The 18,033-nt window shown below is 38.4% G+C and overlaps 1 protein-coding gene across 1 annotated transcript; it reads left to right on the forward strand.

Annotated features, from left to right (window-relative positions):
- Window positions 1–224: 224 nt before the first annotated feature.
- LOC112974960 lies at window positions 225–12,495 on the forward strand. The gene is made up of 4 exons (XM_026084479.1): window positions 225–437; window positions 2,455–2,707; window positions 6,931–7,094; window positions 12,233–12,495. The coding sequence occupies exons 2-4, from the start codon at window positions 2,528–2,530 to the stop codon at window positions 12,423–12,425; spliced, it is 537 nt and encodes a 178-aa protein (XP_025940264.1). The 5' UTR covers window positions 225–437; window positions 2,455–2,527; the 3' UTR covers window positions 12,426–12,495.
- The last annotated feature ends 5,538 nt before the right edge of the window (window positions 12,496–18,033 follow it).

The following is an 18,033-nucleotide window of genomic DNA, read 5'->3' on the forward strand; positions in this document are numbered from 1 at the left end:
CATGATTTCTGGGAGGAGTCCACCCCTCATTGAGATTGCATTGGAAGAAAGATGCTTCTTTTTTTTTCCTACCTAGATATGTTGGTCAATCAAACATGGCACTCACTCTGATCATAACATTTATCTTTATGACAGAATTCTAGAGTGTTTTAGGGACTGTTATTCCTTGTATGTTCCTCCAAATGACTCTTCTTTGTTTTATTTCCATATATTTCCAGCTGCCGTTCTGCTGTAGAAGTGAGGCTGTCCAAAAGGATTATTGAACATTTCCATTTTGGGATATATGCAGTTTTCTCAGAACTGGGAACCACACACTGGCATTCTTGGGACTTCTGGCTGGTTGTGCTGTTAGTAGTCTTACTTTGGTTTGTGAGACTTTACCTGCATTATTGTAGTCAGTGGCTCTTCCTTCAGACCATCTCAATTCCTGTTACAAAGTAAGTCCTGTTGCCTTCTTGCTCAGTTGGAATATTTCTACCAATAGCTAAATTGAGAGGTTCCTTCACACTATGAAGAGAACTGATGACTAAGACCTGTGCTAGGAAGCTGCATGCAAGCCCAGATAGGAACCTCCACAGAGATTTGGAGAACAAGAACTCTGCACTCCAGATGCTCTACTAAGTAAAAGTGACTCGAACAGAAAGGTGAGGGTGTTAATGATGTAACTTCATCAATCCAGTACAGGACGTGTCCGTCTGTGCATCTTTTGCCACCCCACCTCTCTCCCCTCCAAGATATCCTACAGGTTATGTATCTTTCACAAGAACTATTTATCATTTTGGATTAAGTATTTCAAAATGCCTGAATAGTGCACAAAAATGAAAATGCATTTTATTCATATTTGATGTTACCGAAGTGATTTGTGAATAAAATATTTTACAAGAATTTAAATTTGATATATCAGATTTATTAAGAGGACTATATCGGGTTGACACATTTTAACTATATGACATATTGACTTTAGTTCAGGAATCAGAGCTCTCTAGAGAGTTCTAGGAAAATCATTACATGTCAGTACTTGACATGGAAAAAAAGAGATGGAGAACAACTCCACAAGGTAATATGTACCTGCTTCCCTATGTGTTGTCGTTGGGTAGAAAATGGGTTATAGGCCAAATAAGATCAGTCATGGTTAGGGAAGGGAAGATTTTTCCAATAGAAGCATTTTTTCTTTTTTCACTTTAAAGCATCATGCAAACCTGATTCAGTCAGTAGGAGCTGGTAACATACAGCTTTGTGACCTGTGTCTGTTATGTACTAAACTGGATGATACTGGGATTGCTGGGTAGAATTTGAACAGGGTATCTGGGCAGACTGCAGTCAGCAATGATATGTTAAGAGGATCTTCTAGGTCTTAACGCAAAGCCAGACATCTCTTGTGTCTAGCCTTGCACAAGACCAGGAGGTCTCAGCCAGCTGGCATTAAAACTTTTGGGGGGCCAAGCATCAAGAGTCTGTGAAAGGAAAGGAAGCAGAACAGAAGGAAACAACATGGGACAGAGAGGAAGTCATGTTCGAAGCCACTAATTACAGCAATCTCAGGCACACAACTACGTTAAGGATAACAGTCTCAAATAAAATGTCTTGGATTAGTGACCAAATCTGTAACTGGGTGCCCTCAGTGCAAGTGACAGAGTTGAACACCCTCTAATCCCATCAAATTTGATGGTAGCACTCACAAATGCAAATCAAAGTCAAAACCAAGCCACTTTTGCTTTAGTCATTAGCTGTGGATGGATGCAGGAGAAAAATTTAAGCCACTTTGATTGTCTTGACTTTTTTTACCTTAAATTTCAGCATCTGTATGTAGCTCATAATACCATGCAGTTCCTGTCTCCTGCAATGTCAGGCTTTTTGCTTACTGCCTGTTGCAGGGAGTGCTCTGAGCTTGTCAAAACCCTCCTCCTTGGTGGCAAGTGGGACATTTTCAGTCACCTTAAGGATGCTTGAAATTGCGGCTTTTGTGATACGTTTTCTGCTTTGTGCTGCTGTGTGCAGCTGTTTCCAAAGCTGCTGCAGTATGCAGAGAGGGGTGAGGTCTTGGGGCCCATGCTCAGACTGGTGTTTGTGGCCACCAATGCATTTCTGTAACCCAACCTGCGCTGTCCTGAGGGCCTGGATGTGCACCCACTGAACTGAGAGTGAAAGTGGAGCAAAGGAGGAGGAGAAGGAAGGAGCAGGAGAAAGGTTTGGGGTTTTTTTGAATAGCTTCATACACTTTTTGGTGTGATCCTATTGGGAGACAGGTGGAGATCCTATTTGAGATTGCTAGGGAATGAAATCAGGAATTTAACCTGATGACACAAAACTGGCTTGTGCTTCTATTATCACATGAAGGGTTGTGACCAACCTAGGGCTTCAACTTTACACTGAAATGCGTTGTATGCATTATTCTACTTTTTTAATGGCCTGCCTGAGAACACAGACAAACTTTCTTACTTTGCTTATTTACAGATTTCAGTTTTTCCCTCACACTGTCGAACTGTGCTACCAGAACTCCTTGCTGCAGACCACTGAAGAGTTGGCCATGGTTGTGGTGGGACCCCTAACCTTGAATGCAGGACTGCTGCTTTTGGTTCTGATCAGATGGGGCTGTCAGCAGCTGTTTGACTCATTCCCTTCCTTCTTGTCAAAGTTTATCATGGCTATGGGACTCTGGACAGTGCTAGACCCCTTGGCAGTGTTTGTAGTGGATTCATTCCTGGGGGTAAGTCACTTAAAATAACTTGGACATGAGTCCTTGACGTAGAAGTTTGTTTTATTCAGTGAATCAGTGAAAGATATGAAATTCAACCCCTGGCAATGGAACATGAAAGTCAAAAAGAAATTAAATAATAATGTTATGCATTACCTTTTTATTAACAAAATTCCCATCTAATGGAGTCACAGTGTTTCTGCATAAAATTAAGAGCACTGTACAAGCCATATAGGGAGGTAAGAAAGTAAATCCAGCCCTGGAATGATGGCGTCTGCTTTGAAAAGGATTACTGCAATTTTCAATATTAATGGAGATGGGTTAATGAGTGGTCCTTATTATTAGCGTTTCAGATTTTTCCAAGCACTGAAACAGAGAAACTGAAAAAATCCCCAAACCAAAAGGAGAGGTTATTGTGCACTCCTCGGACATGCAAGGTAGTTAATAACTTTTATTGGCACACCTAGAAAAGACCTGCAAGATGGGAAGACAAACTTCCTTACAGTGACAGTCTCATAGCATTTAAAATCCTAAGAGTAAAGCCACCAACTCTGGCAGTGCCTTTATCTGTGCTGTGTACCTTGGTGGCAGGAGAGCTTCCATCACACACGATGTAGTGTCCAGCCTCCCAGAGCATGCGTTTCAGATTCGGGTCTCGCTGTGCAGGTGACACAGAGTCCTTTCAATGGGCATCAGGTGGTGGGAGCTTTCTGGGGGGAGGGGGCGTGTCTGCTGGACTCCTAGGACCGGCCTGCCTTGGAGCGACATGTAAGAATAACACGTTTTCCCACTGAGGAGCCACAGTCCGTGCTGTGAGTCAGGTTTTCTCAGGTCTCCTGATTCCTCGTCCACTAAACTGTGCTCTGCTTTTGAAAAGTCTTGTAAAAATGTGCTTTTCCTTTGTTTTTATATTGCTTCCCATTGCAGTGCTTTTTAAAATTAAAATTAGTCAGACTGAATTCATTATCAAATTCAAATAGGACTTCTGTGCTTGGTCAGAGGGAAATATAAGATATGAATAAAGTAACTGAGATTTTCATTATAGTATTAGAAAAGCACACTTCTCCTTATACTTCATACTGAAAATCTGGCAATTTTACCCACCAAGATTATCTTTGGTAGAAACTCATTTGTCCAAATATTATACAATACACTGTGTGTATTCTTTCCAAAATGAAACTATATCTCTTACATGTGTTTCTGGTATTGCATTTGTAGATTTTTTTCCCTGACATTTTTTCAACAGCTATTTCAGATTTACTTGCCAATCTATTTTAGATCAAGCATTTTTAAAATACTGTGTTGTGGTAATATGAGTTATTTCAGTGTTACAATATATTTTATTATCCCAAATGGACTGAATACTTATGAAAGATGACAGATAGTCCTGGAGACATAGGTTTCTTTGTTTACCAGCTAAATTTATTATTATTAAAGGAAGACTAGAGAGCAGGTGAATGTCTGGGGGTGCGGGTTCAACTCATAGTTTAAGATACTGTATCAAAAGTGTGATTCCAGGCTTGATTTACTATCAGTTTGTAGAAGGATCATTCCAGGGTTAGGAAGCTTGCCTACAATTTTGGTGAATTCAGTTCAAGCTCCAACTCTGCCAGAGTTTTCCTGGGACCAGTCATTTAGTCTCTCTGTGACTTCTTCACTTGTAAAATGCAGAGAATAACACTTCTTTATTCACATGGGTATGTTTCATCATAAAAAAAATTAGAGATTGCAAAGTGCTTACATCACCATCATCATATGCTGTGGTAAGTACCAGAGACAGATAATGATAGATATATTTTAAACAATTTAACAATAAGACACCTTTCTTGGATCATGTCTTTGAAAAACTTGGAAGGATTGACACAATCTCTTTGTTAGAAAAAATGGATAGAAAAATACACTTTTTTTTTTCTGCCTTGCCAGAAAGAACTGCTTGGATAAGAGAGAAATTTACTCTTCTTTGCCATTCAGTCTTCTGCCTCTCTGGAGGGATGTTAGAATGTGATTACTCTGCAGAGGGTTTTCCTTGGCACACAGTTTCTTCTGTAAGACGAGGAAGGAGGCACCCAGCTTTTATGCAAGCAGAGAAGATAGATAGAACAGGGAGACAGAACAGAACTGAGAGATAATGTCTTTTTCTTTTCTTTGTATTTTTAAGAATACTGACAGATCTGAATTAGTGACTAGTCTTTATATGCCATTACCAGTCTCTTGGGACCTATAATTTCCATTACAGAAACCTGGCAGTGTTGCAAATGCTGGAGAGAGAACAGAAAATACACTCAAGAATCTTATTCTTTGTAGCGTTCATCACTGGACTTGTAAATGTCTTTCCTTCAGTGAGCTCCTTACTATGCATGTCACCGCAAGGGTAGTCAAAAATAGACAGAAAGTTTTGACTGTCTTGAGGATTAGCCCAGACAAGTTTTTCCAGAAGCTGCAGGCTTGTTGAATCTTAATCGTCACAGATTTCTTTTCTGGAGGATGAATACTGGATTTTTTGGTGATGTGATTTCCCATGTCCTTGTAAAATGTTTTAATATGATTTAGTATGGATACTGCTGTCACTGTGTCACATTTAAAAAAAAAAAAGTGGAGAGATGAATTAATTTTAGCTCTGAGCAGAAGACCTGTGACATGTAGCTGAATTCTTCTAAATTGATCCAGCAGAGGGCAATAATATGTCAAAACAGTAGCTACTTCTTAAGAACTAGATATGGGAAAAAAAAGAGGAAAACCATAGAATTCTGAGGAAATTTTTTCCCTGCTTTACTGGAAGTATAATGAAACACAGAGTGCTACAAAAACATTGGCATTCTTTGTGAAATACGCAAACTGCTTTATTCCCCATTAAATGACTATTTTAATCTATGAATATTAATTTTGTGCACATATTTAGTATGCTAAAGATTTATGTCATCCTCAATAGAATGAAAGTAGTTATTCATGTTTATTTTTTTAAAAAGCAGTTGAACATGAATTGTTGATATCCTACCTAAGTAGGATATATCACAGTCATGTACTTTTGGAGCAGCTATTAGTGACGCAACTTACATTTAAGAGGTATCTTTAATTCCACCACAGCAATGGAAGCCATATAAAGTACAGTCAAATCTCTTCAGTGGTATTGATCTCATTATGTCTCAATTTCTTCTCAGGAGAAAAAGAAATTAAGTAGAGGGCTGTATCTTAAAACAATGCACATGTTTGTTGCTTCTTCCATGTTCTTTGTGGCTTTCCAAATCGGACTGACTGGACACTAGAATGGGGTACAAGAGGAATATCTCATTTTCTGACTTAAAATATTCCAGACAGATATGATAATACATGTACATAAATTAAAATACTGCTTCATAAGGGGGAACTTGTCTCTTTTGCACCGAAAAAGGTCAACCCCTTTGGGCAAAACTTAACACAACCCTACTGGTGTCCCCTGTTGATCTACTTGTAGTTGCTTTCTCCATTTTTGTCACCTCATTGGGTCTCAGTGAAACTTTGTGAATCCACTACCTTCTTTAACTGGTGCTATTTTTTGCAAGGCTAGTGAAAAAGCTCTGCTAGGTGACAGCTAGCAACACACACAGATATTCTGATATTTCTATTTGGCATTTCAGATAACATTGTTATTGCTTTCATTTTCCAATGGTAGCACCAAATCTTGACTTGATTTGAAATTGGGAATTGGTGCATACACACCTTCCAAAGTGCACACTTTCAAAATGATGATTTTCTGTGTCTGGTAGATACCAGTACTTTTCATGTGACAAGTCATTTCGCAACTAGCCTATTTGGAATTATGCACTGGCACAAGGGGTTTCTGCTTACTCGGCACTCTTGAAAACAGAAACTTAAACCATTCAATATTATGCCTCTCTGGTCACTGAAATAAGGCAAATTGTAGCCTCACCCTTCCTCCGCTTTTTCCTGAAATATGTTAATGGAACTCAGAGTGAGTACTTTAAATGAGACATGATTTTTGTTTCCTGAGCAAATAGGGCATATCTGTAGGGCAGGTTTTAATGGCACTAAAATAAGCAAGAAAGTAGTCTATATAAGTTTCACATCTCATGGTTAGTTTTAAGATCTGTGTAGCAGACTCCTGATTTTCAAGCTGTGTGCTCCCCAAATTACAATTAAATCCTTCTTATAAAGAAACTCAGGTTCTTTTGTGTCTATAGATGAACATGCTCAAGTCTGGCATTTCCTTATTTTGATTTTTTTTTTCTCCCTGACAGAGACTTGCAAACAGTGTAGAGAAACCCATTGCTGATGCTGCAAAGCTCTACTGGGTCTTTCTAAGAGCAGAGGAATCAGGGATTCCTGGAGCACTAATCACTGTGATGCTTTACACAATTCTTTTCATCATTTCATCAACAGTATTGTACCTTTACTTTCTAAGGTACGTCTCTTTATCTTGTTATCCACTTAGGAGCTTAGGCTCAAGTCTGTGCTCCTTCTCCTACAAGGTAAAATAAGGTGATATCAGAAAAGATATATCGATATATCAATATGTAACATGTCTACGGCACAGAATTTCAGACTATCAAGGGAGGTTAACTCCTGCGTAACTTTTAATACATTTGTACTTGGTGGGCACTGTGAGTCAGAGAGGGAGCCACTCATTTCCTTAACAGGAATACAGTAGATGCCATGTTCTTTCAAATTGTCTAGGAGCTTCTGTTCCACTGGCTTTTAAGAATGGTGTCTATTTTAAGGGTTTAAGGTCTAAGGTGTGTATATCTTTTATTTAGGTACTTTGGAAGATCTTATCTTTGGACTTTCAAGTAGAATTTTTGTGAGGAATAGGAAAAACTCAGAAAGCTACATCCAGGATAAAGTACACAGTCTCTCTGATACTGCAATACACCACAGTGTCTTACACCTTTAGATGATACTGAGTTTTAGACTTGATGCGACTGAGAGTTTGACCCAATGCATGATACGATGTACTCCAAATAATTTTCCCTTTACTTTTGCCTATTATCAATATTAATACACTCAACTTCATCATGAAATCTGACCAGCTATCTTTCTTGCCAGCTTTCTAGAAGGCACCGTTAGCCATGCAGACACCAGGGACAGGCATGATACACTGAGAGCAAACGAAATACGTTGTCTAATATATTGGCTGAAAAAATGTGTTTGCCTTTCTCTGGCAACTCATTTATAATGCAGTATGAACTTTTTCTGGCCCTTGAATCACTCAGTGATGAACATGGGGTGGTGGCAAGCACCCATAAAAACGATATGCAAGGACAAAATCCAGGCAGTTCTAAGAATAGAAATGCTCAGTATACTGCTTCCATCTGACAGAATCATCCCTAGGTCTTCTTCTTTCCACAAACTCCATTACAGCAGGCAGAAAAAGTTAAATGGCAGTCTAAATTTCTGCAAAGTATTTCAAAGCTCCTGCATTCCTGGAAGCTGTACACAACTCCAATGTACTGGTAGTCTAGTTAATTAGTTTTTGAGATGTTAATGCCTTCTTAATCATTGACTTAATAGTTTTGAATAGCTTCATAAGTTTTAGCTGCTGTCGTTTATTACTGAGGAAAATTAATTTAAATTAAAACATTTGTAAGGCAGGTTTTTATGAGAATATTGCCAACATCTTCATTGTCTGGGGAACAGGTGCAAGATCATCAAAGGTTCCTTTCCTCTGGATCAATTTTCCTATAATGTTTTCCAATAAAGGGGTGGGGGGAGAATGTTACTGGGGGAAAAAAAGTTGTCTTAGTACGACACATTTTAAAAATGATTCATAGCAAAATACAAAAGCAAAGGGAAGATAACAAAATCTGTTACAGTGCATTAGGTCTTTGAAGCTCTCTGCTTGGTAGCAGAAAAAAAGACAACAAAACAAAACATTTAAAATACTGGAGTCTGTGCAGAGTAAAGTTATACTGTGAGCTTCTGAAATAGGATCAGCTTTCTGTTCCACACATGTCCACAGCCCAGCACAGTGGGAATCTGGGCCCTGGCAAGGACTCTTGAGCATCACACTATCCCAGTCCACTAATGATAGCATTAAATCCTTTTCAAATGCCTTTAAGGAAAACATCTCTGTAATTTATAACTTAAACTTGTTTTTCCAAATATATATAAAATGACATTTATTTCCAAAAGAAAATAGTATTTTAAACAAGGCAGTAGTAAAACTAACTACCTCTTTGTGTGAGTAGTCCTCAGGTGTTATATCCCAAGGACATTAAATGTAAGGTCACTGGACTCAGTAACATGTATTTTCAGACAGACATCCACCATATCCTTCACTCATAATGCGAACCAACATAAATGTTGTCTCCTAATACACCAGTCCATAGGGAAGAATTTGATCCTTAGACAGTACAGTTGGTGACATTGATTAGAATTACTCAGCAATTTGTCATTTAACAGAGTATAAAAAAAAGGATGAGAACAGTGGATCCATCAGTACACCAAAGCAGGCAGAGAAAGTGCTTGTTTCTGCTAGAGCTAGAAAGCTTCATGGCAGCATTGACGAACAACTAGGAACCTAACCAAATCGTGGGCAGGGGATAAACAGCAGTAGGTATCTGTGTCTTTATAAACCAACATACCTCAATATCTGGCTCCCTTGGGTGTCTGTAGTACATCTAGCATGAAGAGATATTCTAATTATTTTTTAGAAAAATGAAGTGGCACTGTTTGCGATTCCTTCATTTTATTTCCACCAGACATTAGAAACAGTCAGGAATTCATTGGTGAAATGTTTTCTGCAGTGTGAGAAAATGCAGATGCATCCCAACTAAAAGTGTCTGGAAAGGGTTTATGTCCAAATTTCCTGCTATTGAAATATTTGGGGAGAAAAGCTACAAAATCCTACATTTTTCAGTGTTAAGAGCAAAATGATTTTTATGCTTTTTACATTTGCTTTGCAAAAAAAAGTATGAGAATGGCTCAGAATAAGACATAATAAATTGAATTGTTTTAAACCACTCTACCCTTCAAATTTTGGCTTGTACTTTTGAGATGTCCATTTTTTCAGTCTGACTCTGGATGAGAAACCACTTCAACATTTTCTGTTCTTCTTTTTAATGAATAAATGAGCTTGTAAGATATTATACTGGGTTTCATAGCTTGGGAAATAGCTCTGAGTTTTGTTTTACTCTTTATTGCATTAGCAATAGATATTATTACTATCATATTTACAGAAGCCATGTTAAAATACAGGAAGAAGTGTTTGAGTAGTTTTCATGCCAAAGAAGGGAGTTACAGGTTACAGGAGCAGGCTGAGTACTTTCGGGCAAAAGGAACAAAGCTGGAAGACAGAGACTTCATGATTCCAAATTAATTCAAAGTTAATTATATTGTTTATAACCATGTACTTAAAATGTTCATATAGAAAATGTTTATGGCAGCAATAGACAGTAATTTAACTGCATTAAATTTTACTTCATTTAAAAAAGGAATGTTACATTAAGTGAGCTTAAATAAATAGCAAGGTCTTGCTCTTGTTTAGCAAGATAAGTGGCAAGTCATTAAAATTGCTGACCTGAAATTTCAAAGAACAACAACATGCAATATTATTGTTTCAAGACAAGCAGAAGACCAGAAGGCAACCAGCCTGATTACTAGTTTTTCAATGAAGTACAAGATATTATAAAGTCAATGTCTGCAAAAAGATATCTGTTGTCAATATAACATCCAATGTAGGTCCAGAGATTAAGAGACAAACTTTCCTTTAAAAAGGTTCTGACATTTGGAAAACTGACTATATTTAAAAAATCTTCTCTTCTGTAATGTGTTTTAAGATACCTTAGTATCCTACTGTGCCTTAGCACTGATTTACATTTCATGATTTGGAATTTTTTCTATTATTTCTTGATAGCCRTTTTGTTTATATTCCCAGGACTAACTGAATCTCTTAGGTTATCTTCCATTTGGTCTCCTCTTTTGATTAAGAGAATCCCAAAATGACACTCTGAAAACTGCAGAAAATTTATGACTGCAACTTCAAAAAAGAACTTTTCAAAAAAGAAGGGTGGGGAAAAAAGTACAGAGATAGCCTTTGCAGCAAAGTGGGAGATAAAAGTTCCTAATCTGATGTTGAGCCAAGCTGCCAAATTTCAGTAGCAGAATAGCTACTTCATCACAGAAACTTGTGGATATGGAGCTTGACTCATATTCCCCTTTGAAGAGAGAGCTAAAGCTCCTCCTGAGATCAAGTTTAAAAACTCTCTGTTGGTCCATCTCCTTATTTCTGTTCCATGCTAAATCTCACAGTTATGGGCAAAATTGTACTAAACAGCTTCTCTGCAATTACTGTGTGCACCATAAAGTGAGATGTAGAGCTATATAAATCTGAACTTCATTCTGATTTGGTTGAACAGTCTGCTGCCCTCCACTCACACCCACAATGGTCAGCAAATATATGCCAATACAACACCCAAGAATAAGGATCAGTCACAGACACTGCTTCCAGTGCTCCTGTACAAGAGAAGGCTGAGAGTCCAGAAGGTCAAAGATGACAGCTTCCCCATGCTCTTTCTCCCTCCTGCCAGTAAATGAAGGACCTTTACAGCCTCACAGATGTCTGGGCTTTTTGTTGGTTGCAGAGCCACCCAGCAAACCCCCAGGCAGGTCATGACTACCAAGCCAGTCTCTGGGGAGGATGCAAAAGCTGAGACTGGCAACAAGCAACAAATGAATTCTAATAAAGTATTAGCTTGGAAGAGGGTATAAAAGCAAAGACCTCAATTCAATATTCAAGATTGAGATTCCAGATTTTCTGATCTTTTTCTTGAGCTCTTGGTTTTGGAATAAAAGTAGAATGAGTAAGAGATGAAGTTGAAGAGGTTCCATTTGAATTAAATAGAAATGTTTTGAAGTTTTAAAGTTCATCTAAGGCTAAAAATGTGACATTAGGCTCTTCCAAAAGCCTCACAATATTTCTTGGTTTCACCTACATTAAGAAATACCACACAGCAAGCCTTTCTTGTGGTAGAGAATTTTAATGTGTAGTACTTACTCAGTTCCCTACCACAGCACAGAAGTGTCACAGAAAAACAAAACCAACAGACAAAATGAAATTTTCTAACATCAAGAGAAGTTTAGATTGTATAGACTTTAGGTTTGGGGTTAAAAGAAATGATGAGTAGTTCTCCTTCTATATGATGTGGTTTGCCTGTTATTAAACCCTGGCACAGAAAGACTTCCATTCATGTCTAACAAGTTACTCCATGTAAGCACTGGGACGAATTACCCAGCACAAAGCTAAGGACATAAATGTCCACAGGATCAGGACGTTCTTTGGAAATCAATATCTTGAAATAATTAAAACACATCTCTGCTTAAGATTATGTCATTTGGTTCAGGTGTTGTAAAGTTTCCAGAGAACTGGGGGGGGTTGCATGTTGGAGGACATGTAGGAAAGAAGCTTCTTACTCAGAGTTAGATAATATAGACATGGAAGGAAGACAAACCTTATACGCTAGAATACTGTGAAAGGGTAAGACTCCTTTATTTGCATGAAGAGTCCTTTCAGAGAAGAACCAAGTGTGTTATTTCTATACTTAGGCTACATAGCGAAGGTTGGCTGTTGGATGTATTTCGACGTATTCATGGTGAGGAAGCTACATTCTTCGTTCCATTGGACTTAGAGATTTCCAGTCAGGAACTGAGCTACATTATGAAAAAGGCTGAGCAATGGAGAGGAATCAATGGTGAAAGACGGGTGGTAAGTGGCAGAGTTTCCCAGAAGAGTGCGTGATGCACTGGTCCAAATCAATGTTTTGTTTGCCTGGGTATTACCTAAAAGGATATAGATATACAAGAAAATGATTCTTAGGGGGGCTTCTTAGGTTTTTAGAACTTAAGAAGCATATTCAGGAGAATTTTTCTAGCGGGCTGTATGTCTATTGCCTGAACATCAGGGTTACCAGCCTGCTTAGAATCTAAAGGCTTAACAGCATTACTGATGGCAAAAATTGTCCATGCCATTTGGTGACTCCTGATTAGGTCACAGAAATTTGCTACTTGTTTAAATGGAAATAGTGTGCCAGAAAAGTTCTCAGCCAGCTCAGAAAACCAGGTTGCTCCATGGATGAGTCAAATCTGCCCCCTGCAAGGGCATGGATGGGGCTGCCCCACAGAGGGGTGTGAGTTTGGTAAATCACAAGGTGTGACAGCCACACTCTTCTTCCCAGGCCCTTTCTTTCCAGAATTGCCCAGAGGGGTGGGATGAGTTGGACGTGTGCAGTGGGAGGTAGGAAAGATCTGAAACTGGTCTGTTCTACTTTGGTTATCAAGATAGTTCCCCTTTCTTTCCCTTTAATCCATTAGTCTCTGGTCACATATATGCTCTGTAAGCCATGATGAGCAGGAAACCTATTTATGCCCGTGCTTGCAAAGTGTTCAGTCTTGGGGTTCCCATCCACAAATGAGGCTTCTGGTCATATTCACAATTCAGAGGACTGAAAATAACAGCAGCAACATGGTCTTTTACATATGAGGGACATTTTCTCCCCTGCTCTCTAACTTTGCAAAGGCATTATTAACTTCCATAGTACTATATTATAAAACCACTTTCGGACAATTATTAAAGTGCTCATCAATTAAATTTATGCCTTTATGAGTTCCTCTGTGCACAATGTTTTGTGCAGTAACTCTCCTGCTTTGGTGTATAAATGAACAGATTCCAGATAGGAAGGAAATTAGTCCAGTTAAGTATGTCTAAGCTGTTTATTTTGTTTTCTTTTCTAACCCACTGGAACAAGTGATTTCAGATTAGGGTCTGCAGGTTTTTCAAGTCTCTGTAGCTACCTCTGAAAGATCAGCAGTTTATATAAATATATAGCTTCAGTTGTCACTGCTATAAACATCTGGCACAGCTGTAATTATTTTCCACTTTTTTCCTTGATGGCAGTTTGGGCCCTGAAAGGAAAAATAAAAAGGTGAGTGTGCCAATTGAATGAAAAAGCAGATACTCGGTAGGCTTAGTTTTTCCTGAAATGCAGAGCACCCTGTAGCATTTCAGCCAGTGAGAGGGAAAGACTTTAAACCAGAGAACTGCCTACCACAGGCACCTGCCTCGGACATTCCCCCTTTTTTATGCAGATAGAACTTATTTACTTTAAGCCAGTAAGAAAAATAACCTTTGTGTGTGTGTGTGTGTTTTTCATTTAAAAACTTTCTGCAGTAAGTCAAAGAAAAGTCACTGATGGTTGGTTTCTATTTCCTTTGTTACATATTAAGTAGAGTCAAACAAAGAATATATAGTGGACCGCATTTTACATGCCAAGACAACCAATGCCATGTGGAAATAGTGGCAGATAAGGAAACAGCAAACAACTGCCTTTTCTGTTTTAAGTGCTGAATATATTTCTAATGATATTAGCAGCATATTGTTTCCTGCAGCAGTACAGAGAAGGGTGAACGAAAAAAAAAATCAAAGAAAACAGAGGATGGGGGTTAAGAGAAGTTGAAAAGAATAGAAAGAAAAACTACTTCTCTGTACACACACAATTTGATCCTGATTGGAAGAAACTTGGAGCATCTACCCCTAAAACGAGCCATGGCAATATGGTTCACAGGACAGGACACTGAAAAACATGACCCACAGGTATAGACATGTCTAAGTGCCCAGTTTTGCTCCTGATATGCAGTTTGGCACATATGAAATGACATATAGAAATGTGTGGCCCTGACCCTACTTGAAGAGCCTTTAAAATGGACCCAGTCTCAGATCCAGTTGCAGGGAGGCTGCAGCCAGAGTAGTGGGAGGCTGCATCAGGGAGCACTGCCTGTTGCGGTCTTCGTTCAGCAAAGTGGGCTTAGGCACACTGTTGCATCTGCCCCAAGTCCCCGAGTTTCTGATTCTTATTGTCTGCACCTGCATGAGTTTTGTGCCTTCCCCTGTGTAACAGCCGTAACCCAAATGTCAGGTTCTGGCAGCGTAAACATTTCTGTTCCCTGTGGGACATACAGGTGCAGAGCACGATATAAGCAGATAGGAGTAGTGGGGAAGGAGCATGTAATTTTGCATCCCTGACATCATTTGGGTCTCTCCCATTTACTTCAGTGGGCACAATGTCTGCCTCACAATGAACAAAATTTGTGCTGGAGAATACTGCCCGAAACTCCTGAGCTATCTGTATGAAACAGGAATGCTGCAGAAAAAAATGTCTTTCAGAAACCTTCCCCTTCTGTTCCAATTCTTTATTTATATTATTTTGAGGGTAAAAGAGAACCATCTCACTAAGTTTCATTAGCTCTTTGGCAAATCCAGCTTTGTATATAAAACTGTGTTCCGTTCTGGAAAGATGTTCTCCACATGGAGCATCTCCTTGCAAGACCAGGAAATATGTTTTCAGGTTTTTTATGCTTCTTGGCATTGCTTTTTCTGCCATGAATTTGCATAAGGTATTTATCTTGTCCCTTTCTTTTTGTATGTCTAATTGTACAAAGTAATCAGTATGGAAGACACATTGCTAGGTCTTATTGCGTGCATTATTAATATGTTAATTTTTAAATAAGATACCAAATTAACTGTGAGCATTTTTTATAAATGCAAGCATGAGACTGCCATATCTTATATATCACTCCATATAAAAAATACATTTTAAATGGAGGTCATTCAAGTAAATAGTCAGTCAAACCTTCTGGAAAAAATAAGTCTACATTTTTGCAGTATTTTCTTGCTATTAACCATGTGCTTCTCATTTTTATTCGCTGGATTAAAAATTGCCCCATAAATGGGTATTTTATAATATGCTTAATTTCCTTTTATTAAATTGATAAATGCAGAAGCAGAGGACACATTTACAGTATGATGAGAATTTAAGGTTATTGCATTTTATAATTTTTATATTGTTCAGAGAAGCTATTTGTCATTTGTGGAATGACATCCATGCCACCATTTCAAAGTATTTTTAGTCATTCTTTTGATAGCAAAAAGGTCACTTTCTGTAGACCAGGAAGACATCACTCTATTAAACTAATTTGCCTACATGCAAATTTTGTCATTTTTGCCTCATTAACTATTTATCATAGAGTAAAAAATATATATATTCATGAAGGGGCAGCTAGCAGCCTGATGGAGCTGGAACTAATATTTTGCAACACTAATGATTTTTTGCATCCTTAATTAGATAGCATAAGGTAGATATGATTAGGTCAGGATGTAGTGTTTTTCATTAAAATACATTTTAGAAGCTGTATTCATAATCTGCCCTTGCAATTAAATAATGAGCCTATGAGTTTAATATTATCGACCCAATTATTATCCTGTGGAAAAGTATACCTTTAATAAATTTGTGCCGTAGGACTTTCATTAGCAACAAAACGAATTATATTTCCAGGTATACAGATTACACAGCCACAATCGCATTTATGTAGCAGTTTGGAATGCACTGTGGGGAGAGAGCCACCAAAGCCCAGGCAGAATACAGAAACACACTTGATTATTTTGGAAGAAGTCATTTGCAACAAATTTAATTAGGCAAGCAGCAAAGAAGTAAAAATACCACCTACAGAGGGAGACAGAAATATTTTCAGTAAGAGTGTTCTGGTCACTTTCTATGAGAAGGAAACCTGAACCCCAGTTTCTCAACCTGTTATAAATATGGAGACAGATATTTACATTTATTGAGCTTTTTACAGGGGTGGGCATATGTTGAGTATATGTCAAATCCTAGAATCAGAAATATCAGGACCAAGTGAGAAAAAAGAATACATTAAGTCATCATTGATAACAACAGGTTAGTGGAAGGGCAGGACTCTGGATTTTAGCCTAGCCCTTTTTCTTTTGGCAGATGTGACAAAAGTGACAATGTCTCGCTGTCCTCACCAAGCAGTTTCCCAAAGTACATTAAGTGACAGTTCAGAGCAAGGTGCCAAAGTGGGGTGTCTTTTGCCCAGCTAGATGAGAGGAAATAAAAACTGAGGAAAGTACTGGTAAAACACGTGCTGACCGGGGATGATTTTCTGAACTGGATCCTTCATAGCTGGACTGGTTGTTAAGCATGTGGTGCCCAGTGCAACACTTTTCTCATGTCTAAAACCTCTTATCAGGTAAAATCCTATCAGCAGGGGAAAAAAATCTGGCCCTCAGTGAATTTTACAGGATTTAGCCCTCAAGGTACCACCGCTGCTTGCAGTGGGACTTTTTATAATAATAATACTAATGCCAAGAAAAGTTGTACAAGCATTAAGCTGAAGCAGCACCATTCCTATACCAAGCATGGATCCAAAACGTTTGCATATAGAGAGGGTTTCTGGAAAAATTCAACCTCTATAGGCAAAAAGATAATGTGAAACTTACACTTGAAATAAAGCCTGATCCACTGCAAAATTATTTTAATGAGACTAGGGCTAATTTTCTAATTCTAAAATGATATTATAGCAAACCATAAAAAATTACCCAGCAGTAGTTTTTTGAAAGGAAAATATATTTGTAATTATCTTGAACACACAAGATTACTTGAGGGCCTATTATCGACACAATTTTTGGTACCACTTTACACTAATTTGCATTTATTACTCTCAGGCCAACTATTAATATGTTAATAAATAAGTCATTAATACTTATTATTTAATTGCTATCTATTTATTCCTGTTCAATAATGCATTAATTACTTGTGAATAGTTAAGGGCAAAATCCTGCCCTTGCTGGTGGAATCTGCAGTGGCAGAGAGCAAAATGGTTCTGGACATGCTGTTGTTGCGAGATTTGCTGAGCTGGCAGAGAGTAAGCTACCCAGTTTACGTGAGGGTGATGAACTTTTCATCGTGTCATAGAAAAAGCTTTACGATTCTCCAGATAGTCTGTGCTGCAGCAAAGTTGCTTGGCCACAGGTGGAGAAAGCAATACCATAGTGAGGGAAACACCCTCACCCGAGATCTTTGTAGTCTGCCACAAGGCTCCTTTCCTATGTTTTGGACTTGCTCCAGTGCTGGAGTTTGAACACCGTTTTGCAAAAAAAAGGAAGGATGAGGCATAAGGAGAAGTCATGGGCAAGGACTGAAGCCAAGTGGCAGCCTGTGCTGCACTGAGGATCGTGTGGGACACATGGCACAGTGAGAAATGGAGCTAGCTACGTTGCTTTCTTTCAGTTGGATATTGGAAACAGAGAAGTCATAAAAGCCATTTAACAGAAAAAGGATACCTTCCCCCTCCACCACCCCAACCCAAAGTCACAGATTCAAGCACTTGTGTTCTACTTGTGTAAATAGATTGTGGTGGAGATCAAAAAAAGCTTAAGAATATATTGACAGGATAATTGGTGCTTTTCCTGTTTTAATTTTTAGTGCTTTTCTGAGTGTGAGTGTTTTCCTCCTTGTGGATAACACCGACATTTAGGAAGGGACAGTGAGACCAGG

This window comes from Apteryx rowi, unplaced genomic scaffold (genome assembly GCF_003343035.1).
Source record: "Apteryx rowi isolate R43461 unplaced genomic scaffold, aptRow1 scaffold_641, whole genome shotgun sequence".
In the NCBI taxonomy this organism is placed as follows: Eukaryota; Metazoa; Chordata; class Aves; order Apterygiformes; family Apterygidae; genus Apteryx; species Apteryx rowi.

What these genes read in the sequence shown, in the direction of transcription:
- LOC112974960 (XM_026084479.1), top strand. Translation starts at nt 2,528, where the DNA reads ATGGTTGTGGTGGGACCCCTAACCTTGAATGCAGGACTGCTGCTTTTG. An exon ending in TAGTGGATTCATTCCTGGGG is followed by an intron (nt 2,708 to 6,930) that starts GTAAGTCACTTA and finishes TCTCCCTGACAG; the next exon opens with AGACTTGCAAACAGTGTAGA. An exon ending in TTGTACCTTTACTTTCTAAG is followed by an intron (nt 7,095 to 12,232) that starts GTACGTCTCTTT and finishes TTCTATACTTAG; the next exon opens with GCTACATAGCGAAGGTTGGC.